Consider the following 27,361-nt stretch of genomic DNA (forward strand, 5'->3'; position numbering starts at 1 on the left):
TCACTCACCAAAAACAGTCCTTGCAGGAACTGATTCTCTGTTTAGCCAAAATGACACCTGGGACAGGATTACAGTCATGAAACAGGGCATATACGTCTGGATGACAAAATATCCAATCTTCCTCTTCAGGTAAAAGTGGGCCATCATCACTGTGTACTCTCCTGGAGGGATATAAAGAAATAAAAAGGATATAAGGTTACATAGGGACAATAAACAAGGTGAGTGGTTGGATGTCTGGTAATGATTGAGAGATCTGCTTCAAGCTGAACCAAACCAGGGTAAATAGTGTTCGCACATAGTGGAATTATTACATCAGATGTTACCACATAGGACAACATAATCATTACTGGCTAAATTATTTTTTATGACCCAAAACTTGACGGTATCTAAAATTAGCCTGATGGTGCTTAATCACTAGATAAAACGACCATAAACTCTTCTCATGCTTCTCCCCTTACAAATGTATCTCTCCTCCTTCCTGCTATTGCAGTAATGAAATAATTATAGGTGGTGGAAACTGCACAATGGAAAGCGGCGGAGGTGGAACAGTTAAAAAATGAAGCTGGGATAAAGGGAACATTTCATTTAACAGGAAAATGAGAGCAAGAGGTGTTAATTATTGCGAGGACATGACAATAGATTATTTTGCAGTTAATGTCTGGGATTCGACAATGGGGGCTATGGCAGTTGGAGGTAAATCCAGGGACAGAGAAAGTGTTGCGAGTGAAAAAGAGAGGGGACACAGTATTCAGTTAAACAACTGAAGATTGCATTTGAGGCTTTAAAAAATCCTCTCGCCAGCAGCAGTTTGTGACTGCAGGCGCTGGTAAACTATGAAAAACCCAATGACTATATTCCACACACTAGGGCACATGTACGCAAGCAAGCTCTCTCTATCCCACACACACACACACACACACACACAGAGTAATACATGAGGCTTTCTCCAGGCAAAATCGGATTTTTGAACCTCCCTAATCCCTGGTTACAATCCGCATCCTGCCATCAGCGAGAGAAAGAGAGGGAGTGTGTGTGTGTGTGTGTGTGTGTGTGTGTGTGTGTATGGGGGGTGGATAGGCTTCCTGTCCTGGGATCCTCAGAGTTTTAAGACCCGCCCACTGCCAGCCCTGCCAATCCCGGCACCGACACGCACACATACACACACTCTGAAACACACATGAAGCATGATTTCTGACTGCTGACAGCCACCACACACACGCAGACACACACCTCGGCACCCACTGTAAGCCACGGAGAGGGACACTCAGTGCTGCTAATCACTGGTGGGATGGAGGGGGGCTAACCGGGTGGACATTTTCTATCTTTTATGTTGTTTTTTTTTGTTTTTTTTGTTGGTTGGCAGCTCTTTGTGGAATAATGATCAAACATTCTTGACATGATTGGCTGGCGTGCGAAGGGAAGAAAAAGCAATTCAGAAAGTGCTTCGTTGGCATCCCAGCATCAACTGACACTGGCCTGCAAGTGAGGTAAATTTGTTTATTTTGCAGGCACCTCGTACTGACGGCAAACAACTGCCACATATCACACTTATCAACAACACTGCCTCAGCCATGCCTCGATCAGGAGATCCCCAACCCAGTTAGTTCTTACTGCGACCCCATCACCTGGGCCCTCTGACGCCCTCATGACTCCAGGCCATCTGGCTCACAACTACCCCATCAACTTCTACTGCTGTCGGAAGCATCCGGACACATCAGGGCGCTGCCGACCTGGGACACCCCAGGGTCACCTTTGTCATTGATGCATGGATCCCGACAGGACTGGGGGCAGAGGAATGAGGAGGAACATGTTCCTCTGGTGGATCTTATTGCTTTCGTCCCAAGGATTTGTATTTCGCAACGTCCGAGGGGAACTTCCTTTTATTGCGGGGAACAATGCTGCCATGCTGGTCAACTGGTGAGTAGGAAAATTACGGCTTTTGCCTTTAACTGTCTCGCACATTTGACTGACCAGTGATTATATTGTGGAAAGTTGCTAAAATATTTATAAGCATACTATTCTTTAGCCCTACAAGTCTCTATAGACTATAGATAGAACTCTTGCTATAATACATCTAATCTACTTTTAGAGTCGGGGAGTTATTTTAGGAAAGGTATTGCTCTCTGAGACGGAAGAAGCCATACAGATTTCCTCAGAAGTCCTCAAAAAACCTCATGTCCTCAAATGTCTGTCTTAAGATTAGATGTGTTAATCAAAGTCTCACAACATCACATACATGCTGTGTTTTGAGCTATGGACATCCATACATGAGGTTTCAAGATCTATGCTCATTATCAACCAAGATCAAATGCTAAAGATCATTTCAACATCTCCTAGAAATTGAAGCATTTGAATCATTGGAAAACCCAAGATTAAAGTATAAAAAGCACAAAACAATTATGGCAAATTATGTTGATGTAAGGCCAAGTTTTAGTAAGATTTTATATCTGGAAGGAGGCAAGGATGCCCATTCAGATTTCCCATACAGATGCATACATTCCTCGAACTTTGACTGACTTTTAAAAGTGAGAAGTCTCAATTTTGTTTTTTATTGAGGCCATGGAGCCTGAGCAAGTGGAGGAACTGTTACTGCTGAGAGTAACAACACGAGAAAGGCCAGACAAACATTAATTGACTGCTGTTTTGAATTTCAAGGTGTACGAGTGCTTCATTACTTTGTCTAGACCAAATAAAAACAGCAGGCGGCTGTCAGACTTCTTTTAATCAAGCAGGGAAACGATGGTTAACGGCAGGTGACAGCTCGCCTCTGTCTTACATTTTCAAAACAAAGAGAAATCTACTGGCCTTCACAGCAAATACATTTTTGAACTTATTTATTCCCCTTAATATACAACTTTTCCATCACCATTTTGATGATGCGCTACCATGTTGGACCAAGGCAGTCCAGCCATGGTTAACTTTAAAGGAACATACCTTCTAATTGTCAGGTATCTTGAAACTCAACTAAAATATCAAATATAGTCATGTTGCAAAGAAACTGAAAAGTTGTTGCTAAAGTTGTAAAAATGTAAAAAAGGCTGTGAATTACATTTAGGCACGAAAAGACAAAAGTGGAATCTATTTTCACATCCGTGAGTACACCTCCAGTAACAGCTGTCAACCGCGCCCAAGGTGGTGATATTCCATTTAAAGCATGTTAATATGTAAGACAATAAGATCAAAATACATAGCACTGTTCTGCTACATCTGAAAGTGTCCGTGTTTGCTCTGGGAAAGTTATTAGCAAGAGAGTCAAACACATGCAGAAAATAAATTAACCTGCTGGTCTGAATGTGACCCCTAAACTCAAACTCATCAGCAATCTCCACCACTGATTTGGACGTCTTCCAGACAGAAGCTTTGAGCTGCATGAATGATGATTTCCTGCCTTTAGTCCTTCGGCTAAATGGAATTCACAGATAATGTTTAGCATTTTCTTGTAATAGTCAGAACACCAGATGGCGGTTTGATGATTTTGGGACAAACAAGGTAATGTCAAGTAAACTGTCAGACATATAAATGACCTTCACTGTTGATTAAATGTGAAAACTAATCAAAGTAAATTTCTTAACAGAAATAGGATTTTAAAAAAGTGTTTTTATGCCTGGTCTTACCTTGTGTGTCATTAAACAAAATGTAGGGAAGCCAGAACTGGTAGAATGATGCTGAAAATGTGGCATAATGTGACGGCTTAATTTGACGATATTAGCTATCTAGCAAACATGGCTAGCTAGTATGCACAATTTAAAATACACAAGAAAATTTGCTTTGCAGGTGCTTTACAAGGAAGAGGTTTGTCAGGCCTTAAGAATTCACACAGTGTTTTATATGCACACTGAATGTAAAAATAACTAACTGCTTGTTTCCTTTAATGCACATTATAGTCTGGAGGAATTTCCAACAACACTACTTGATTAAAAAAAAAGTCATTCTACAGTTTGCATCCTAAAGGATGAATCATTTTGTTCAACATTTTTCATATTTTTAATGTATTGCGATCTTTAAGTCAGTGTTGTAAGGGCACACTTTTCAAATAATCAGCAATTATTGCTCATATAAATGGTTTTCAGAAAACACGTCAGACTCGTTATACTTGTCTTGTGGGATGTTGAATATATAGATATTCAGTATTCCTAGTATTGTTAATTGCATTCATAGTTACCAGGGACTGCAGCAACCAATAGTTGTTAGATGTAAAAATATAGTATGTCAGCACCGAAGAAGACATTTGCTAGCCAGACAACCACCAAACCACAATCAACAGGAATTCGTCCCTCCAACCAGGCAGCAATGCAGTCCCTCAACCAACGGACATTTAAGCCTTTTTCTTAAACCATTGAGTCAGCCAGCAAGAGAGAGGTTTCAGTTGTGGCGCGCATATAAAAAAAAAGGGGAAATCCACACTTTTAATAATGATTCTACTAGAAACTGGAGGGAAGTGTATTACAGTTCCGTTTTACATAAGAGTATTAAGCAGATGCCTTTAAACACGCCGCCCCCCCGCCCCTGTGTCAGAGAGCGGCTGTCCAATCCCAACATACAGACACACACAGATTATTTTTTCTCTCTTTGTGAGGTCCTTACTTAAATCTCAAGTCAAACTATGTCCATTATGCTCAACTTAAAAATGAAACACCTCTAATCATAACCAATAAAGTCGAACTTATGTAATGTGTTACCTTAAACCTAGCCCATAGCTCAGAAATAACCTAGTATTAACCAGCTCAGTGTGCATGCCATCAAAATGTCTTCGATTTGTGAGTTTTATTTACCATTATTGTGAGGACATTTGGGACTCACGCAGATAAATGCACAAGAGCACATACCCACAAACACACAAACACACTCAGAGACAGCCAACCAACCAATCCCTGACTGATCTGTGATGTCATCTTCTTATGCAAAAGCTGATGGGTGGTTGGATGGGGGGATTAACCCTAGGCCTCAGGTCTAGCTCTAGCTCTATGTGTGTGTGTTTGCGTGGGTGTTTGCGCGCGCATGGGCTCATGTGGGGATAAGTGTTGTTTGACAGGGCTGTCCGGGCCTGTAGACAGCTGGTTGTGTGAGGGATAGGCTACTCTCCTCTACTAGCCTCCACTCATTGACTCTGATCTCCTGATAATGTTTCCCACATTTACTCTCTGCCTCGCACGTCCATCTCTCCTCGCACCGTTTATCTTTTCTAATCTAGAATTAGTTACATTACGTTATTTGGCATTACATTTATCATGCATCAGATACAGTATGAATGTACTCACAGAAAAGGTGCACACAAAAGGTGAAGAAAAAGTGTGATTGTATGAGAGAGATAAAGTGAGGATAAAACTGTTGCACTATGGACATGGTAGAAGATCTTTTTGGCAGCGTCTGGATCTGTTAGTGAGATGACTGGGGGATGGTACGCTGAAAGTGATCTGGTGAGTGAGTCAGAGCAAAAACAAACTTCTTAAAAATGCAATGTGGTCCCAATGCTTTAGAATTATTTTATAACATTGTACATATCTGTCTTGATGTCAACATCCCCATAACAGGCCAAAACCAACAATTCCATTATCCTCTCATTCATTTCCTACTTCTCTGCCTTCTCCGTGACAGCCCCAATTAGTTCCTGGTGAAAATGTAAAAGCAACTTTAACACAAAAACAAACTCTCAAATTGGATCATAAATATATTTCCACAGTTTCATGTTTAAAAGAAATAATTTCCTAAAACAGGTGTGCACTCAAACAGGATTTCAACAGTGTATTTCTTGGGGACTGAAGAAACATGTCACCCAGTGCACTACTAGTTTTTTGACAACAATGGATGTCTATGGCACAGGAGCCGATAGCACCAAGTCTTCGCAAGTTCGAACTTAGCCCAGTAATACCTTAGTGTTTACTATAGTATTATAAGTGTAGGAGGATTAGAAGAATAAGTTGTAGCACTAATACAAGTAGCATAGGGGAGTGCGGTACACAGTACTGATTAACTACTACACCGTACAATTCCAACACCATTTTTTATAGTAACATTTAGCTACATTAGCTATAAATTTGCATTTGTATATGTGCATTTCTGTGATCTTTTTTGTAAATTCAAGTATATTCTTTATCTACAGACACATTCACACACACACCTCTGCTTGTGCGTATGTCCTCTTTGCCTGCAGTTTGCCCAATAAGATGGTACTGGTTGAGTCTGGAGCCATCCTCTGCCACCACCACAGACTTAGCAGCTCCCTGAGTCCAAGTGTAGACCACCTCTGACACCGGATAGGCATCTGAGAAACAGACAGACAAAGATGACTTGACATTAGCTTGTGAATTTAGAATTGAAAGTGTTCATTTTAAATATACCAACATCCAAAACCCCACGTTTTGTTCTAACCAGTTATAACATATAACAGTTTCAGTTACAGTTTCAACCCGGTTATCGCTCATATTACGTCCCCATGTGCTTGTGTGTGTATTTGAGTGAGTGCTGGTGCAGAGTCTGTCTAGCACTTTTTGATTAGACTGCAGGCTTAAGGCCAAAAACAGAATTTGCTTGCATGCCTGTGTGTGTGTGTGTGTGTGTGTGTGTGTGTGTGTGTGTGTGAGAGAGAGTTTGTGTATGTGGGTGGGTGGGCGGATATTTGAGTGTATTTTTGTTGAAACCACACTTGTGGGTCAGAGGTGAGTTCCCCTGTCAGCAGGAACCAGACCGAGTCAGATTAACCAAAATGTGTTGCATCAACACATTACACAACAGCACAAACTCTGAAGCCTCTTCTGCTATTTCATTTATTCATCTTGAATCCTGCACAAATACTAGATATTGATCCATCTTCTGCCTAGTGAGGGCTGAAATATGGAAACGATTGAATGTGAGATTTAAGAAAATTGTAACTCTCGTGGAGAGAAGGATTCAGATTGATTAGATTTGGAATGGCACATTGGTTGTCTTTATCTGAAACAGTTCAGCTTGACATTCAATACCAGTGCACTATTTATTAGAAAATATAATTATTTATGTAATTTATTTGCTGTTGATTGTGATTATTGTCACCTGTTTCTAGACCAGCTCTATATCAAGGTTTTGACACAATTACCAAAGCAAATGTCACATTCGTGATCATGTCAACTTAAATAAGATAGGAAAAATACTGAGGACGATCTTAAAATATGTAAGAATTTGAAGGGCAAAACTGGGAAAATAGTTGTGATGTTTTATTATGCACAATTATTTACATTTAATATCTATGAATAGAACACAGAACAAACCCAACCTGCATTTAAACATTTTAACAAGTTAACAACTGTTTTTGGCATTGTTTATTTCTGTTCCGTAGGAAATATCTTGAACTTCAGTATTTCTACTCATGGTGCTCATTTGGCAGCAGGCTACTGGTGTAAAATATATGTACTGTTAAAATTTGGGCATTGTTAGGCCAAAGGCCAGGACCTTAATTGAAGTGTTGTTAGATTGAAATAAAGGATTATTTGTGAATTTCATTACACAGACGAAGAGCTAGACGAAGACAGGCAGGCAAGATGGTGCACCTGTGCCAACAGTTCACGCTTAATGATTTGCTGCTCCCACCTTGCGTATAAGGCAAGGAGAGCTACAACTCAGCCAAACTCATCACCTACTATACAGTAGCACTACACACTCTGAGTGACTCTGTCTGAAATATTAAAGGAAATAAATGCAAAGGATTTTAAAAACCAAAATGTGTTTTTCCTAAACAACAAAAGTTTCCAACATTCAGTCATGTCAATAGCAGTCCGGCATCAGGAGAGAGCCTGGATGATTGAAACACTTTTTGGATAAAAGTCATTTAAAAAGATAACGTTGCAGGCAGAATTTTTTTGTTGTAGTGATCAACATCTCATGTGTGTTCTATCAATACCAGTTTCAACTTTTTACAAACGAGGAACGACTTAAGTATAATTTGACTAAGAATGGAGACCCGACCAGTTGGGACAAAAGAAACACTACGGCATATGTTTAAATGGTTTGTCATTATGGTATTATTTAAAATGTCTGACATTGTCCTTTAGATGTAATTGCAAAAATATTATATCCTTCAACTTAATAACAAATATATCACATTTAATTTTTAGAACATATGACTTAACAATAAATGCATATTTGGATTTTCTTTCAGACCTATGTAGATTATCCTTAAATTCTTTCTTCTAATTATATTGTGTGATTTACAGTTAAATATAATTTTACATGAAAGACGAGGTCAACTATTCAATTCTTGTCTCACTTTTTATATTCACGGATGCCCCTTTCTGTGGTTCTGCTGACTCTTGGCATATTCTGTTGGTGCAATTTGACATACACAAGTTTCAATAAACTCAACAATGTATTAGCGGCAGGATGAAAAAAATGGTCATCCTTACTGTAGAATGACAAGAGAAACAAGTGTTTCAATCGTCCAGACAATGACTCCTGACTTGACTCGCTTCTGTACTGAAAAACGTTGACATTGTAAAATTAAGGATGTGGTAAAGTACTAACTGATCTGTCATATGATCATGACACCTTAAACAATAGACACAACTTGTTAATAATCAGATTATATCAATATGTAATCAGAGCTGGACAATCTAATGTAAAGGATATCATTCAAAGTCAAACAAAAAACACAATACTGAAATAGAAATCAACCAAATCCTCAAATCTAAATAACAAAATAGGTTGCTGTCAACTCTGTGGCTGGGGTTTGGTTAAATTTAGGCAATACTACTTGTTAAGTTTAGGAAAGTGAAAAAGATAGTTGTGTTGGTGTTTCTTTAATTCCATGTCTTCTACATGGATCACCGACTGGAATGGATGCTAACTTTTTACCTTGGACATTTAGCTTTAGCCTCAGCTTTTTAGCATGATATGCAGTTGTGGAAATGGGGGTAGTACAGAGGAACGCCGCTCCGGGAGTAAAAGGCAGGAGGGAACTTTTTGTAAAACCTGTTCATGAAACAAATATGTTGTGCTTGAACGCACCACAAATCCAGCAACTGTCCATACGCCCAATGGGAAGGCGTGACATTGCAGGGTCAGTAGTAGTTAACAACTACGCTTGTTACTGTAAGTAAGTTCAATAAAACCTTTGAGATTAAAAAGCCAGTACTTAATCAATACACTTGTTCAACAAGCATAAACTTATTTATTTATACTGGTGAGTTTGCTGTTGTAAACATTACTGTTGCTGTTCTAAAGACAACAATTAGTTATATTTAAAATATACATTTCTAATCCTGTCCTGAATGTATTCTTTCTTTAAAAGCACTTTCAGTAATGATAAAGAACCCATAAGAGGAGTTAGTATCAATAAAATCCTAACAAAACCCATCCCTAAGCATGAGTTTAACCTATGATTTGTAAAAATAAAATAACTCATTTTTGAAGGAGACAGCATAAGAGCAGCATGAATAAGAAAATAATCATTAGATCATTTACGTAACTATAGTAAGATTTTTTTATGTAGTTCTCATGATAGTGAGTGAAATAAATAACAGTTTGTTTATAAACGCATCTTTACTGATTATCCTAATTTTCCTGGTTGTAAAGTCTTGAGAGCCAACCAACTTTATCTGCATGTGGGAGACAAATTCAGAGTTTGTGTACATTAAGTATCTAACAAGGATTTGGGCCATCCTTTGGCATTAGAACAGCTCCTGCCCTCTTTTTGATCCTCTTAAGTCCTGAACTGACTGTCGTTAAAGAGGAAATCCTTATCCTGAAGATTCATTGATGTTCAGATCTGCTGACTGGGGTCGCAGGAGGAGTCCGATTACTTTCTGCTGTTCATGAAAGTTAATTCATAAGTTATTCAGATATTCACATTTTAGAATATGAAAGTCAAAATCCTAAAATGACTCACTACTACATTATGTTCAGCAGGATCATTGTGTGTTGAAGGCAAGACTTGCAGAGGGATGACTCGTTAGAACACACAGTATTTTACTGTTTTCCCACTGTTCAGGTGTGTCCAGGTTTTGTGTACCTCAAACAAGTTTCTAAACCTCCGCCTCGCCATAAACACCAGCTTTGCAAAGTTCCAAATGACTAGTCTTTTTTTGTCAGCTGTCTATTATGTTTATCATGTGGTATTTTTGGAGAAAGTAGTATTCTTTAGCAACTGTTTTTCTGTCTGAATAAGTTGGCGTCAACCTGTGGCCTTTACTGATACAGATTTGATTATCTTAGTTGTCATGGTTTTCTAGACTGATGCACCAACAATTCCAAAGCTCACTACTGTGGCTCTGCAAATGTTGTTAGACACTTCAGTTCAGCTCAACTCAACCGCTTTCTATACGTTTCTAATGGGTAAATAAGATCAGCTTGATTAATTTTAAGAAAAATAATTGCGTGTTGTTTTAAATAACACATATCACCAGGCTCACCATTAACTGAATACCACAGACTATTACTCTAGTACTATTTGATAGCTGTAAGGCTGAAGGCCAGTAGCTAAATAAGGATACAGGTTCTGTGGCCCAAAATAAAGGATTAGTTGCCCGTCACCTGAACCAACCTTACAGCAGGCTCTCATGCGTTAATGACAGGATACTGTATATCACTACTCTATTTCACCAGAGAGTGCACACATGAAGCTACGGAAGACAGTGCATGAACACACGAATGCAAACGAGCTATCAAGTGAAAGTTAGTCACAGTTAACCTTAGCTAAAGCTTCTGATTTTTCTCGTAGTTGTGAAATTGGAAATCTCTGTTTTGAAAAGTAGGACGTAAAACCAACAAGGGAAATTCCTGCTAAAGTTAGCTAACATTAGCCTAGCAAGGTAGCAGGAACTGCAATCTCAGCTTCCAACTCTAATGGATATTGCACGATGTGGTGTGGTTAAGCAACCTATAAAAACATTAAATATATTAAATTTTACCTTAATTCATTCTATTAATTTCAATATAAATAGTAATTGTAAGTGGACACACAGACATCTAGCAAAACAGAGATATATTTAGTTGTGAGTTATGAACTATGAAGTTATGAAAATTTAATTATTAAAAAAAAAAACTTGTTAAAATGGACAGGAAAACTGGAAAAAACGCATTTCATTGGTGCAAATAGTCAACCTGAAAAGCCATAAAATGACCCTTTACCTCTCTGAACCCTTTTTTCTCAGCATCACTGCTTCCCGTAAAGAGCAAGTTTTCCTTGCCATTGTCACCAAGTGCTTGCTCATGGTAGGAATTGTTGTGTCTAGACCTAGTCTATATGAAAAGTACAATGAGACATGTTTTGAATTGGCACTATATAAATAAACTTTATTCGAATTTAATTGAACTGTAGCCACTGCTCTCTGCCTTTGTAGGGCTTCCCTGAATTATCAAAGGAGGGCGTGGAGAGATTTAATGACAATTTGTTTTTACTGTTTAATTTAGTCTATTTTTCATTACACCGGTAGTAAACAGTGGATCCAGTCGAAATACTGTTTAGTGTGATTAATGTCTGTGTTATGCATTTCAGCCATTTTGTTAATTTTGGGGAAAGGGAGTGTAATCTTTTTTATTTCTTTTTGTTATACAGGTTTAACTATATTATCATGTTTGAGTCCAGAATACTTGCTGCAGTGTAATTTGTAGGTTTAGTACAGTATGTACAGCATTGTGCCACTTGAGGATGAAGGCTAAATCAGCAGGTGGTCAGGTCAGACAGAGGTCACAGTTAGTCTCAATGCTACAACAAATGACAATGAAAGGAACTATTTTCTCCTTACTACGACCCTTCACCTTGTAAAAATGCAGTTTTGCTATCAGCACATTATTCCTATTACAAACTTACACTACTCACCTGCAGGGCACTGCACCCAGGGCGATTAGGTTAGAGTTTGCCTTGGGAGACTCAGCAGCTCCTTCCACAGTAATTGGATTGTGGTTAAATGTGCTTCTCTTAATTAGTGAGTGTGCAGACTGCACCTCATAGAAATCTGCAGATAAGAGCCTCGTGCTTTAAGCCCAAGAGGCTCCCACGGTATGGCATTTGGCCAGATCTGTCTTTAAATACTCCCAGGGCCACTCAAGGTTCTATACATTTCCTCATTGGGAGGCCAGCCATCCCGTTAAGAAGGCATTGGGGAAAACCCTTCATTGGCCTAATTAAGTGTTGGGGAACATGCGGTAATCTTCTCTTCTCTTCTGGCAGTGACCTCTTCCAAAGTTTTTAAATAGTAGTTAAAAGGGAAGACCAAAAATATCTATTAAAATCTTAGCTCAAATCAGCAGCATCAGAGGTCCATTAGGCTAACAGTAGAGAAACAGTGTCTACATATTTGTACATGTCCATAAATTGAATTCATAAGCCATAAAATGCACCATTGCTCACTCAGGGATTTTGCTGCTAGATGATTACTTAGTCTGGTATAACCATTAGCTTATGGTGGCTAACGTTAGTACACTTTAAATGTTGTTCTATGATGCACATTACTGAATCACTTCGCAGACTTTGCTTGTGCTGCTATTAAATGGCTTAGCTAAATGATAAACCGTTGTTTAGCATTAAACTATAATTGTCACTTGTGGCCACTTTTCAGTAAAAGTTACAGCCTCACTTTAAAAGTGAATTTAATGCAAGGAAAGCAAACTCAGCTCCAGCAGATAATGACCAACTCTCTGCAGCAGCATTCTTTCAATTATCCAACATTGTCTAAAATTATTCCTTATTGTTCTCTAAATCTAGATTAAACTTTTTACATTGGACTGAATATCACCATTGTACATCATAATAGCTGACATTAGTATACAGCCAAGAACAAGAGGAATATGAAAGTAGACATTCACAGCCGGGATTTTACTCACAGCTGCCGAACTTGAGAGGGCAGGCGTGGGCATCCATGGGGAAGTCCTCCAGCTGCATGGGGCATTCTGCTGAGATGGTCAGTCTAAGGCGACGCATGCAATATATATCCATTAACACTGACACACTGTGAAATTCAGTAGATAAACAACATGGAAAAGCACAATTTATGTTAGCTAGTAATTTATTTTTAATTTATATTACTTTCTTTTACGCTCTCTATTTAACCTTTAAACATTTAAACCGGCATGTACACTATCAGAAAATAAAGTTCATAATTGTACCTTTAGGGGTACAATGGCTTGTCACGGGGGCTGTACCCTCAAGGGTACAGCTTTTGTACCCTTGGCACACACTTGGAACATATATGTTCCTTTTTGACCCTCAAAAAGGTACATATATGTACCTTGACATCCAATAATAAGCCCAATGGGGCCAGAAATGGACTCCTACTGTACCCCTATTTCTGACAGTGTAGGTCTCCTACCAGAACACTCTACAATTACAGGAACAGCTACAGCTGTTGATTCACTAAAATTACAGGGTACCAAAACAATTCGAAGGAAGGTCGCAGCTTTACTATCTTTGCAATTATAGCCATTAAACATTCTAAAAAGGGGGCATAATCTAAGAAGAGAGCGACATAGGGGGTCATTTAAAAAATATTCAGAAAACATACATTATTATTGTTTTTTAGACTGATTTGAGATACATTTCATGTATTGTTAGCATCAAAAGGATTATAAGGAACAGTAAAATGGCACAGGACAATTTCATGTCTGACACTTGTGCCATATTTCCCTCTCAGGAACTCTATTATTACAGTGGCAATACTACCACCTAGTGGTCACAGAGTATCTGTGTTGTTTTTCTTTCCATTAAAGAAAGAGAAGCTTTAATGTTTTTTCTAAATGACTGTTGGGACAAACTGTTCTGCCAACAGCCAATCAACCGTCAGTCCAGATGATTCAAATATGAATCTTAGCTCTCGTTCCTAATGAACATCATTTGAATTGCTGTGGACTTGAGGTGAAGTCTATCTCCTGCTTCATTTAGATGTATTCATTCGCTCTATTTGAATCAATCACATGCACACAACAACAGCTTTTCAAATCTAATTTTCTCAGAGTCATTCACAATCATCAAGACGTGGTGTTATAATTTTAGCTGCCGTGATGGTACCTCAACGTGTCCTGAAAGAACAGCAAGATGAAGTAAAACAAGCATACAAATTGAGCATACACACATAATTATTCGTTTTTTGTTGTTGTTTTTTTTAGCTGTCTGCCCTAGATTGAATCAAGTCCCTCTGGGTATTCTTGCTCCTTGCATGATGATAAACAGTAATACAATGATATGATGATGATGAATTTAATGGGCTTGATGAAAGAAAGTGAAGTGGTTAGAACCAGTGGAAACCAGTGCACAAAATCAAACATTGATTACATTAAAGTTTTCTCTGGCATAGGCTTTTGTTTTCTGCTTTAACCATTCAGGCATGTGAGCAACATTACAGAATAAGGTCCATCATTTTTCTGTTTTCCTTCACTGAATGTGTTATGAACTTAATGATAACTGTGTCGCCAAGATGTAGCATAATCCTCTTGGGTCATGTTTTTTATGCTTCAGCCTCCTGCACATTATGTATCTACTTACAGGAGGTTTCTCAATTATATCATTAAAGCGAACGAAGCAAAGCAATGTGGGATAAGAGGCCACCTCCGGTCCCTATAGCGTTGACTGTTTTGGGGCTCAGCTTGCTTTCCACATCAGTGCAGGATTATCCAATTGCATTATTGTGTCTAAAACAGCTGAAGGATTTTGTATGGAGGAGGAGAAAGAGTGTCTTTGGGATAAATAAATGAGAACATGGCTGTTGGCTATTATACCATGTTCTAATTATTCATGTGGCCTTGCCCCATTAGCAGGGATGCCTGTAGTTGCTTTTAACTATGGGTGTGATTTGTGCCGGAGAAAAGTCCAAATCTATGCATCCCATTGCAGTTATTATTGAAATAATGGGGGTAAGATATCTTATTAGAATAATTCACATCACACACATGCATCACAGCACCTTGCAGAAAAGTCAAGAACTTGGACAATAAAGTCAAAACAGAAAGAGCTGAGTTTCGGGTCCAGGAACTTTATGCTGTATTAACCATTGCCACCATGCTTGTGCCACCATGTCTTTTCACACTTACAAGTACATTTTTAACAATCCCCCAACTTGTGTCACATACAGTTGGTCTCATTGTAGTTGGGGTTATATAACATATCCAATGTGTGGGAGGTAAAAAGAACAGTTAGAAGTGTTAAAATACAAGAAAATCAAATAAGGAACAATGTCATTATACTTGACACTTATGCAAATTGTCAGTATGCATTTTGAAATGATCAGATAGAGGGCTATAAGTCTAAAGGCAACACTAGGAGCATGAATGAGAACAGCAACTCAACTGTACCTAATGATAATGGTGTGCAGTGCACTCACTCCGCGGTTTTGTAGAGGTTTCAACCAGCTGATAAAGCTGTATATGTTTTAACTTTTCTGGTATCCGGCTATTATGGGCTGCCATCAAGTCCATGTGCATTAAGCTCGCGGAGGGTAGAGAAAAGGGGCACTTTATGAATTATCCATGGAGACAAATGCATAAAAATTTGCTCTGCAAAACCAACTGCTCCTCCACAGAGTAATGGTTTTCAAATGAGACGGCGCCACAATCACATTTAGTCGGTTGAGAGAGGGGAGGTTTCATTGACACCCATACGTAATGTGGAAATGTGTGTGTGATAAAGGATGTAATGTTTGTAACATGCACTTACTATTAAGCATTGTCACAGACATAGTCATGTGTGTATGTTTTAAGAGTAGCATCTGTGTTGGATGAGTGCACTTGTCTGGGTGAATCCTATGGGGATGAGCACATGTGGCGTTTGAACTCCATATACTGGATGCTGTATGCTATGAAAAAAAGTGTATGTGCTTTGTGCTTGGATTTGTATATAATGTGTGTGTGTGTGTGTGTGTGTGTGTGTGTGTGTATATGTTCTGTTTGGGGTACTGAATGCCCCAGGGCCCTCTTTAACAGCTTATACAACATACTTTTAAATAAAATCATGACCCTTCCTAATTTCATGAGAATGGCTTATAAGCATGTTTCATGAGTCTGCTACAAAAAATGACACATTAGTTCTGTCTGGGGTCTCAGAAACTCATGTGAAATGCTCCTGTGCTATGCTCTAATGTTTTTAGTTTTGCTTAGTTTTATTACGGTCAGAAGAAAAGAAAGAAACCTTTAAAGGAAAATGTTGCACTGGAGTTTGTAGGACCCCAAACAATGAGGAGGTAAAGCCAATGTCAACATACTACATTGATACTGACGTTAATCACATCATTGTGTATAGATTGACAAAAGGCTGATTGTCACCACACACATATTTGCCTTATTCTAACAAAAACAAAGTGGATAACATATAGTGCAAACAGGCATAAAGAGAAAGAAAGCTGTAACCTGCAAGTACCCAGATGGCCGTGTGTTTGTGTTTATGCAGGGAATAAAACCAGGGCTGCTTGTGGTTAAGCTCAGCTTGTAATGACAAGCACAGTACTGTAACAATTAGACGCATTAAAAGCAACCTACTGCTACTTCATTTCAACTGTGGCATTCTGATGCCATTTATAGCTTATGGGGGCTCTCTCGCTCATGTATACGTTTGTGCATACAATACATGTATGCATAGATTTCCATAAAATGGCAAATATGGAAATGAACACGTGCACATTCACGCAATCCTTTACTTGTTAAGCCTGGAGGTTAAAGTTCAGCATCAACATAACCAATTAGTGCGGAGAACATGCTTGACAGTCGCAGCAGGTGTATTTGTGTTTCACTGTGTGCGTTCGGTGCGTGTAACAAAGACGTGACTATAAATACGCACTTCTTTGGATATGTATGTATGTCAGGATGGTTGCATATGGATAATCTGTCCTCCATCCAGCATTATTCTCCCTGTGGGTGGCACTGATATCAGATAGAGTGCTCTCATCCATGATACAGTCACTCTTAAGTCCTGTAGCTACAGGAGCACAGCGTTATATTAATTCTGTGGTCCAAAGGTCACCTTGTGGTTGCCGTTCCACTGAACAAAAACTATTTGTCAGTCAGAAAGTTATTTTTAGGGCTCATTTCTCAATATTTTAAAGCTGATATTCTGTCCCTGTGCACAGTAAATACGGGTGGTTTAGTTAATACTCATCACCATCTGGTTATTGGCCTATTTCTTCTCTTCTTTTTTTCTTATCTACATCACTGCCAAAAACTATAGTTCACAATGAGGCTGCTTTTCATAATACATGATGTCCCTCTGCAATTTTTCTTCTCACACCCCTACATTTAAAGAGAGACTTCACTCTGGTTTTTATATTTTTTATAATGTCAGCAATGTGAGTTTGAAATAAAAAAATAAAAGAATTAGAATTAGAAGAACATTTAAAGAAATACGCTCTCTATATTTGCTATTTTATTTGCTCTTACTGTTAAATGGACTTGTTCAGGACAAATTGTATGCCTCCGGTTGGCCACTGGGTGACACTATTCTCCTACAATCTGGGTTTCTATCACTTTATTTTCTCTCCGAGTTCAAAGTTAATTTTATATTTTAAACCTTCCCTTCACTAACCCTCTCCCCCTAATTAAAGTTGCAGGGCACATAAATGGGAAGTGTCCTCAATTCACTTAAGAATGTTGAGACTCAATACTGGATCCTCGGCCCTTGTGTACCTCTCCGTGAGTAGCGACATATTTGAAATTCCTGAAATTTCTAAATCTAACAAGTGCCACTAACCTCGGATACCAAAAGGGTTTATAATTAGGTTTATTGCGAAGCAAACCCACTCGTAGTTTTCATAGTTTATGTAGTGTGTGTAAGGCAAACAAATACACCTGTTACACATGAATAAACAGGGAAAAAACACCTACCGCATAGTGTAAAGCAAAGTGCCGTCATCCTTCAGCCTCAGCAGCTTGTTGGGCGTGGTCATGTTATGAGCAATAGACTTCTTGCCATTAAGGAAGAAGGTGTCGGGGGTCCAGATGTTGCTGGCCAGCAGGTTGTTTAACGGCAGCATCTCCATGGGCCCTTTGAAGCACAGACGCTCGTCCTTCCAGCTCTGGCGGAAGAACACGTCTATGGTATATTCCTGAGAGGGAAGCAAAAAAAAAAAAAAGAGAGTTCACTTTCAGAGAGCTGCTCTGGAAAAAAGGCCAGACATATGAGCAACAAAATAGTAGTGAGAGGTAACTGTTTGGACCCAGAGGCCACGCAAAGTGATGTCAGTAAACTGCACACTGCTCTCATGTTTACCAGTCTGTCTGCTCTGTGATCATTTTTATTCCAAAAGATGCTGAAGGGATGCCAAAGGCAAAAGATCTTTCTATGGATGAAGAGATGGTTGTCTATGTTTCAGAACATCCCGTTCGGTGGTGTTTATTTACCAAAAACAAGAATTTGAAAAAAAGTCATCTCTACTTTAAAGGGTCTTCATTTCTGTTTCTTGACTCTGTCAGCATCATTTTCTTATTTAGACTCATAAGATTGGAGTAGTTTTACATAGAATTCTTCCCTAATGGAGCTTTAAATGTTTTTTGGGGGGTGCATTTTCTTGTCAAATTTGTGACAAAAAAAGCTAATTTAACTACTTCTGTACACTTAATCATCAATCAGCACAAAATGGTCAAACACTGCTCTCACTCTAACAGTCGTTCGTCCTTTATGCCTTCATTAATCCACCAAGATTCTGCGGTGTAGAAATCCATCATTTGCTCGTGAGTGAAATACAGACACGCTTCAAGCTAAAAAACAAACAAATGAACAAGAAACAAATACAACACTCCATCCCACAGAATAATGACACTGTTAGCAGACTGACATATAAGCTTTAATGGATGGCAAAACCCATTCAAGTCTCTTGCCACATTTCATTAATCTGTCGTGCGTCCCTGTCAATACTTTTGTCAAGTCAATTATAGCAAAGTGGCAAGTTTGATCACTGCTGTGTCAAAGTGTGGCAGGGATATGGCAGGGTGTAATAGGCGATTTAATGAAAGATGAGATTTAATGCATTTTGCTATCCAGGTGGAACTTAGTACTAGTTCATAAGAGAACTAATAAATAAAGGGATGAATCATGTGGAACAAGTTGGAAAGTTTAAGTCATCCACATTTATTTCCTCTCATTTACAAGTAACCAAAAAAAAAGAGAGCCAATCTTCAGAAGACACAGCTAGGACCCGAGTGTAGTAGCAGGGAACAGCAGGGGCACTGGTGCCAGTCTCATGAAATGTAAATATATGCTTCGATCTAAAAATACCTACAGTCGTCTGGATGGGATTCGGAGACCTGCGTGCGTGTGTATGTGTGTGTGTGTGTGTGTGTGTGTGTGTGTGTGTGTGTGTGTGTGTGTGTGTTTGTCCAGCTCTGTACTCTGCGTTTCTATGGTGTTTGCTGCAGATGAACTCACCATCTCCGTGTCAGACACCGGGCCAAAGCTGGTGACAAAAATATTCGTCTTGATCTCTGTGACATTCTCTGTTGAGAGAGCACAGAGAATGTTTGAGGTGTGGAGAGGTCAGGACAAGACAAACAGATTTTTAATTCCACCAATATAGGACCAATTTTGGGGTTTTATTATCCATCCGCAAGTCAAAGTCATTACCCTCATATTTATCATATTTGGGACTGTCTTCAGACACCACAGCTGCATAACACTTCTGTTACAACTGAAAGAAAATGACATTTTCTGTATAGATTTTCTATTTAAAGTGCTCTGTGCTTTTCCCAGGGCTGTAACTAACAATTAGTTTCAACATCGATTAATCCGCAGATTATTTACTAGATTAATCGAATAATCTTTGAGTCTATAAAATGTGAAAATCATGAAAAATAACCACTGCAGAGTCATGTGACGTCTTCAAATGTCTTGTTTTGTCACCAGCGCTCCTAAACGGTCAGTTTAAAATGATATAAAAAAAGAACATTGGAGATGCTGGAACCAGAGGATGTTTTAGGGTTTTTTTCTTGAGTGATGATCAAAATATTCAGCATCATAAATGGCATTTCAAAACCCCTGTGAATTGCAGATACAGAAGAACCCACTGTTCACATGAATCCACACATTTCCATGATTTCTCCCACAGTGCATTTCTTCTGAGGATGATGTGAAAAAGGTAGAACATTATTATATTTCTGTCATTTGTACCATCAAAGCCAACAAAATCTCCTCTATGCATGTAAATTTGGTGCTGGCGAGCTGGGATTGGTTGTGCTGTGTGAAGCAGCTTGTTGAATGCTGAATGAAGGTCTGAATGTTTTTTTTTTTTCTGGTATGTATTTATAGGCCCTCTTGTCAAGGGTAGCAACCGTTACCAGGATGTGAGAGAAGGCTTTTGCCACGACACATCAGGCATTCGGCATGTAAAAGCTTTGTTTCTTCTTCTTGTGGGACTGTGCGTACGTGGGGGACAAAGTGAAACAAAGACCTAATGTTATGAGGACAAAAAACAGATGGTGGAAATCAGCAGAATAAATGCAGCAAGTGCCATGCCGTTACAGAACAAGGGAGTCAGGGATGGCATTAAATGAAAAAAAGGAACAGATTTCATTTCAGTAGTCCATTTGAAAAGAGGAAAAAAATCCACCTTTGAATGGCAATTTGTAGGCTCACAAGGTTATTGCTGTTGCCAGGGTGAAAAGCGTGAATAAAACACAACACCAGCACACTGAATTCAGGCTGTGCTGGAGACTGCTTGACTGATTTACTCTTTCTACCATGTACTACGTACAGGAGAAGAACGTATGCATTCACGATCCTCGCCACGGCATCTGACAATGCGTGTGTGAGTTCACCTTAGCTGACATGGGAGCAAAATTTACCATCTGCTCACACGGTTTCTATCCCTGTGTCTACCAGTGTTCCAACGTTTTCCCATGAATCAGTGCGTGAAATGGCAGCTGGAAACTGAGCCTCCCACAGTTTAGAGTCCAGGTTAGCAGGTGAGGTTAGCAATCTGGGAGAATGGACTGTGGCAATGTGACATTAGAATGTGAGATTGCTGTCTTGTTTTCAAAGAAGGCGGCGCTGAATGTTGCTTAAAAAAATGAAAGAAGAGGAACAAGAATAAAAGGGGTCCCCAGCAAACCTCCAAGCCCCGGCCGGAGCCTGTTGTCATAACCGTCAAGCAGCCCATCCAGGATCCTGGTGAAAACTGTGCTGTTGTCGTTGCCGGCCGTCTCCTTCTGAGCCTCTGAGGAGGACAGGCTGAGACTAGGAGAGGAGAGGAAACAACGAGACGAGTAAAGAGAAAGCAATGTCCTGGCGTTAGTTAAAACTGCACGGCAGCAACCGTGACATGGTTATTGTGATTAATAAGCTTGTGGTATTAAGGACAGGCTTGTTGTGATTAATTATTGAACATAAGCACTGCTTACAACTACCAGTAGAGATAATTAAGGCTTTGACATGTGATCCAAATACAAACAAATGAGCTCCCTCTCTAAATATGGCAAGAAGCAAGGCATTATCTCTTGAGGATGAGCCCATTTTCTGTGGTGAGAAAATGAGGAAAGTACACTCCTGATTATATTTAAAGTGTTTTTTTTTTTTATAAAGAACACTGTGTTCACAGACAGGAATTACCAGGGAGGGACACAGAGGACAAGGTTCCAAGCTGGACTGAACATGTGATCTAAAAGCCATTCATCTACTCAGATGAGAGTGGAGTCAGTGGACAATTCCAGTGATTTACTGACAGTATTGCCAGAAGATCTTTTTTTTTTGCTTGTCTTGAGTGCAGGACAGCCACTTAAGCAGTGCTGCAGCAGAGTGCAGCTGGGATATGCAATCAATCAGAGGGGAGGGCAGAGCTGCCAGGAATCCTCAGCAAGAGTTTGCTTTTATAATAAGAGTAGCAAAGTTATATTGTTTAAATATCTTTATTTAGTGGGTAAATGGCATTCCACTTTAAAGCTTCACAATTTGTTAACAACTGGACTTTTTTTCTAAATGTTCAAAAGGCTTTCAGCAAGTGTCCCACATATGTTCAGCTCTTAGTTTACCTATTTTGGCATCCACACAGGAGCAGGAGGGTAAGCGCGAGCCTGGCCATGCCTGAAATTCTGCTCACTTTGTTGTTTAGAGCTGTAACGCACATCCACATACAGGTTACAAAGAGAGAGAGAAAAAAGAACAGAATTGCATCAAAAAATCGCCAGATATCACAGCCGCTATATAAAGAATGATTTTTCAGTTTCCTCTTAATATAATACTATTAGGTCTAGCAATCCGGATAAGGCGCCCCAACTCGCACAAAGAAACTCTTCACACCGCTGCATACAGAGGCAGAACATTACAGGAATCACTCAATCAAGCGGGACACTCTGCCTAAGGAGGCTGCGATCTGCAACTCATCAACAAACAAAGCATCTACCTCACAATCTCCACGCTCATGAAGAAAAGACGTATGATCCCCATTGTGTAAAGCTTCCATTGCGTTTGAATCCAGCGCATCAGAATTCATACACCCCCCACCCCCACTTTCCTTCTCTTCTCCCTTCACTCCTGTCCTCGACCATCACCTTTTTCCTCCACTCTTCATCACCAAAAACATGAATTCCTATTCCTATTTGCCATGCTGTGCCTAAAAAGACAGAGGGGTTTGGAGGAATAGGGGGGCTCTACCTGAATGCAGATCCACCAAGGTTTAATTCTTTGGCGTTTTCCCCAAACAGCGGCTGAAGGCTTGGGGGGTGGGGGGGGGGGGTGGGGGGGTCTCCGTCGGCGTTGTTGAAACTGGACGATCACGGGTTCAATCACCTAATCCCCGTGCCTGTCGGTTGGCTCCCTTCCTTCCTATCCTCAGTTTCTCCACCATGGGCTGTTTTTGCGCGCTCTCTCTCTCTCTCTCTCTCTCTCTCTCTCTCTCTCAGCGGTTCCCCATCAGGCGCTGTTGTAGTAGTCTGTCTGGTGCTTTCCTCATAGGCTACACTGCCTCCCTCCTTCGGTGCCTGCTGCACCGCGTCTCCTGGATCGCCCCCAGAGGTGTTGCAGCGGCAGCAGCAGCATCACACGAGCTGGCCCCTAGGAGACTGAATTCACTCCACATTTCCCCCCGTCTCTTTTGCTTTACCGCCTACTGCCGGTGCGAGAGAATGAAGAGCTGCAACAGAGGCTAATCATTTTATAATAGGTGCTCCCCATTGGTGGGCTGGGAGGAGGAGGCACTGGCAGTGTAACTTGGGAGTTGGGTGGGGTCAGATGTTAACACAATCAAGGTTTTCAAGTAAAGAACGCTTTCCACTAGTCATCCGTTACTTTGAGCTACTTTCAGCTGTGCATCGATTAGGCTACAGGCCGACTATTTCAACAAGTTACTCATTACTTAACTATTTCATATATTTATCGATTACTTTTAGCTGTTTCAGTCACTTGTTTAATAGCCTACTTTTAGCCAGATGTTTAGAGTTCACACAAATATTCGCTCTCTTCTGCTGTTAAGGAGGTTGCTGACCCGTTTTGGTGCGTGTGTGACAAGAAACTTATCCTTAGCCTATCTTGTCATGAATTTGCCTACTGTAGGCGCCGTCAGAGCAACTATTCCCATTCAAGTCCTCCTCCACAAAGTCTCAAACCGAAGTTGTTATCATCCTGACGGTTGCCATAAGAGGGTAGCCGAGTACCATGTTTCATAGGAGGTAATTGGTGTCTGATGTTTAACCTCCCTCCACTTTTTAAAACCAGTCTGGAGATGCAGTACGCGAACGAGAGCTGCAGCCAGGAAATGTAAGAAACAGCAGCCAGTCCCCCTCGGGAGGCAGATTTCAGCATCAGGCCTGGTGCGGACAGCTCCTGCAGAGTGATGACCGATTTGATACGTGTGAAAAAACAGATTTGCGTGTGTGTGTGGCTGCAACCCGTTCTCATTCCCAGGTCAAATACCGGGGTGAGGGGCTCTCACGAAGGAAATCGACTGCCTTTCAATATTTGCCCTGCAGGTATTTAAATCCCTGCTTTACTGTTGGCTACAGACCTGGGTAGACCCTGAAGCTACACAGATAAATCCAGTCGCACAAAAAACAGGGAGGGTCAAACCAACAACAACAACAAAAAAAAAACCCTCTGAGGGCTAATCTGAAAAATAAATTCAAAAGTGAGAAAATTTGAAGCTCAGAAAGGGTGTCTTATAAACAAAACTAAATCTTTCCTGATAATATGTGTTTTTTTTATGTTATGTATGTAATGGCTGTGATAGAATGGCCATGAATAATCACATGCCTTTTCATGTTTTCATTGGCTCAAAGCTTCTTTATCATTAATGATGTCATCAACCCCTTTTTCTTTCAGGAATGCTGTTGACGGAAACAAGAAGTTGTTCGCCATCTATGACACGAGGTAGGAAATGTCACAACAACACATTCATCGTTTTTATTAATGAGGAACTCCAACTGTGTTTTGTCACGCGGGCACGCACGCACGCACACGGTCCCTAATTAGGCACGGAATTTCTCAACCTAAATAATTTATGGTGGAGCCCTAGATATTAGATAAGGAAAAAGAGACCAGGATAGGCGTTTAACAGGCTGATCAATAACAACAATCGATTAATAGGTTGATAAATGCGGTCTGTCCCTCCTATACCGTTATGGTCCCGCCATTTTTATGGGAAACACGGGGGAAGGGGATTGGCGTGGATGGTGTGAAGAGCACTGTAAAAAATGTCTATTTCAACGAGGCAATTTGGTGTAGCCTAATATTGAGTCCTAAAATATTTAATGTGTTTAGTTTAAAAATCTATTCTGATTTTTTTATGCCTGTTTCAGTATCTTTCAAGCCCAAAAAATTCCATGGCAAACTGGGGATATTCAAATTACCTACACTAATGATTTAGCCTAAATGGAAACAAATTAATTAACATCTTTAAATAATATGTGTCCCATACAGAAGTAAACTTTTCTCACCTTTAGTAGTTTTACTCATAAAGCTGTCATGGGGAGTACCACTCAGCCTGTGAAACAGTTGTGTAACGTTCTCTTGGGCTCCAAAGGGGTGCTCCTTAAAGTCTGAGAAAATAACCCAGATGATGTCATCAAAAATAACCCTGATGATGTCATCGGGGTCATCTTTAACTGGGCTTGAGACTTTGTGTTTCAAATGTGAAATGTGGAGACATGGGCATTTACTATTCAGTGAGAGTCTAATGAGAAGATGCTCTGAGTTGCATTATTGGAATTGTAGGATCCAGTATTTTCAGAGCTTGACAGGACTAAAAGACAGGATATCTGCCTCTGCTGCTTTGATTTCCCTTCTTTTTTTAAAGCCTCTTGTGAGTCCCACAACTTAATGAAAAGTGCATTGCTAGATCGCTGGAGTGGCCCTTCAAACACACTCACACACACATACACACACACACACACACACACACACACACACACACACATCCTTAAAATAAAACAGAGGACTTCAATGGCAGTTTAATTTTAAAAATGATCAGGTAGGAACAGTTCAAGGATTATAAAGAAGTTGATTTGCATTATAAAGAAAAGGAAACTGAGCTTGACACTTATCTAAGTTTAGACATATCCAAAAAAAAATAAAAAAATTAGACTAAAAATAAAAACCCAGAATACCTAGACTATACTGCAGCTACTGGTGGGTATTTTTTTTTACAGTGTGTAAGTGTTGGGCTTCGTCTCTCATTTGAACAAGCCGAGTGCCTTCACCGCCACCAGCAGCAGCAGCAGCATCCCTGTACACCCTCCTCATCAATATGCGCTTCAGCTCCTGAATGTAAGAGCCTCTTATTGCACAGTCAGAGACGGCAAAGAAGAGCGGAGCCAGTATTCACGCCGGGGAGGCGATGTCAGCGCATATTTCATATCTGACTCCCTCCACAGCAAGCTGCTGACTTTTACCCCCCTCCTCAAGCGACTTTCTCCTTTTGGGCAATCAATGGATGTACTCTGATTTGGAGAGCGTCCGGAACCGTCTCGACTGTTGATTGGGGGGCTCTTTGCTGTTGCTGTGGTTGTAAACAACGAGAGAAGAGGGGGGGAAAAGAGGAAAGGGTGATGTTTGCCTTGCACAGGGTTCGTCAATTTCGCGTCTTGTCCGCGCTGGTTGTCGGTTCGATTGTGTGTTGCGCGAAAAGGTGAGTGGCTTTTGTCATTTGGTGAAGTCAAGGTTATTGCCCCGTCTGATTGATACAGGAGTCAAGGTGGTGGTTTTTTCTCTTGTTTTTTTTTTTGCTGTCATTTTAGCGTCAACGAACCGGGCAACATGTCTTTCGTGAAGGAGACGGTGGATAAACTACTGAAGGGATATGATATCCGACTGAGGCCGGACTTTGGAGGTATGTGTCGTATTTATACCCCCCCTTTAATTTCCCTTCACGCTGTAGGCAGGCAGCTTTATTTTTGGCGCCATTCACAGTGTTGTGGTCAGGTGTGGAGGAGTAGGCCTATATCCATATTCTGCTGTTTAACCTCTTCCAGGGGCCCCTGTTGCAGTGGGGATGAGCATAGACGTGGCCAGCATAGACATGGTGTCAGAAGTCAACATGGTGAGTGAATCTTCATCACATAAACAATGTTTCTCTGTTTTTACTGGGCCCCATAATGCATGCAGCCTTGCCTCTGTCTACAGAAATGTATATCGGCCCTCATACAACATGATTCCCTTGCTTACTTGCTGTTGTAAGAAGTGCTGATATAAATCCAGTTTTTCCTTTCAGGCCATTATTGTGATGCTGAGATGGATGGGCTGGGTTTCCTGTAAGCAATAAAACGTCTTTGTCTGCGCTGCCAGTGCAGTGTTACCTTACATACTCAGAATGCGTAGCCTATGGGTGTTAAAAAATTAAATGAATAAAAATAATACAGCTTTCTGCTCCTGTTTTCCAACAATGGTGATGCTCTGCTGCAGCATTGGTTTTACAATCAATACAGTCCACATACAATGCACATGCAAAACAAAGAGTAAGGGCAACATGCGCTGGTAATGTTGGAGTATCCTTTGAAACTGACAGCCTCTCTAGCTCTCACTTTGCTCTGCTTGTTAACCTCTCAAGCCGTAGTTAACAGAGTTTCAGGAGCGCCCTCCCAGGAGGCCCTGAGCAGCCAGCTATCAGGGAACTCTGATTGGATTTGCTAATTTGCGAGCTGGATGCTGTTTGGCCCGTGTTGCCCACATGCGGGAAAGTAACTTCAGGCTATTGTGTCCTAAAATACCAGCCGACGGTGACCCACATTGGCGAGCGACGCTGTCTGGCCACGTTTTCAATTCTTTTCACAGAAAGAATTGGATTTTAGGACTCCAGCACCAGACTTAACGACCTGCTCAGGTGGAAGTTGTTGGTAATTTGGTTTGGAGCCAGAAAACCTTTTGAAAACCTGCGAGAAGCAATCACTGATTCCAGATCAACACCTCTGCTCTGACACGTTCCATGTGCCATATCCTGTGTAGGTGTAACTGTTATGCCTTTTATTAGAGATGGCGGCTGGTGGACCTATGTGCTTTTAC

The 27,361-nt window shown here is 40.3% G+C and overlaps 2 protein-coding genes across 5 annotated transcripts in view; one reads left to right on the plus strand and one right to left on the minus strand.

The window, feature by feature from the left end:
• The window catches only part of LOC119902145 (gamma-aminobutyric acid receptor subunit alpha-5-like), a 29,368-nt gene extending 6,390 nt beyond the window's left edge, over positions 1–22,978 (minus strand). The window contains exons 1-8 of one of the 2 annotated variants that reach the window (XM_038718118.1): positions 22,526–22,978; positions 21,904–21,985; positions 20,988–21,112; positions 19,310–19,377; positions 17,770–17,990; positions 12,793–12,875; positions 6,119–6,262; positions 9–161 (exon numbers count right to left, since the gene is read on the minus strand). In XM_038718118.1, the coding sequence (XP_038574046.1) occupies positions 9–161; positions 6,119–6,262; positions 12,793–12,875; positions 17,770–17,990; positions 19,310–19,377; positions 20,988–21,112; positions 21,904–21,953 (844 nt within the window). In that variant the 5' untranslated portion in view covers positions 21,954–21,985; positions 22,526–22,978. Of the gene's footprint in view, positions 1–8; positions 162–6,118; positions 6,263–12,792; positions 12,876–17,769; positions 17,991–19,309; positions 19,378–20,987; positions 21,113–21,903; positions 21,986–22,274; positions 22,377–22,525 lie in introns of those variants that run through there. The other variant, XM_038718127.1, reaches the window with a different exon arrangement.
• A 643-nt stretch (positions 22,979–23,621) lies between these two features.
• The window catches only part of LOC119902131 (gamma-aminobutyric acid receptor subunit beta-3-like), a 38,595-nt gene continuing 34,855 nt past the window's right edge, over positions 23,622–27,361 (plus strand). Inside the window, exons 1-4 of one of the 3 annotated variants that reach the window (XM_038718108.1) lie at positions 23,622–23,838; positions 24,188–24,235; positions 26,101–26,192; positions 26,335–26,402. In XM_038718108.1, the coding sequence (XP_038574036.1) occupies positions 26,120–26,192; positions 26,335–26,402 (141 nt within the window). In that variant the 5' untranslated portion in view covers positions 23,622–23,838; positions 24,188–24,235; positions 26,101–26,119. Of the gene's footprint in view, positions 23,839–24,187; positions 24,236–25,551; positions 25,992–26,100; positions 26,193–26,334; positions 26,403–27,361 lie in introns of those variants that run through there. The other 2 variants (XM_038718091.1, XM_038718102.1) reach the window with 2 other exon arrangements.

Source organism: Micropterus salmoides, unplaced genomic scaffold (genome assembly GCF_014851395.1).
Source record: "Micropterus salmoides isolate LMB-PRFRI ecotype aquatic unplaced genomic scaffold, ASM1485139v1 Ms_hic_scaffold_1, whole genome shotgun sequence".
NCBI classification, from domain to species: domain Eukaryota; kingdom Metazoa; phylum Chordata; class Actinopteri; order Centrarchiformes; family Centrarchidae; genus Micropterus; species Micropterus salmoides.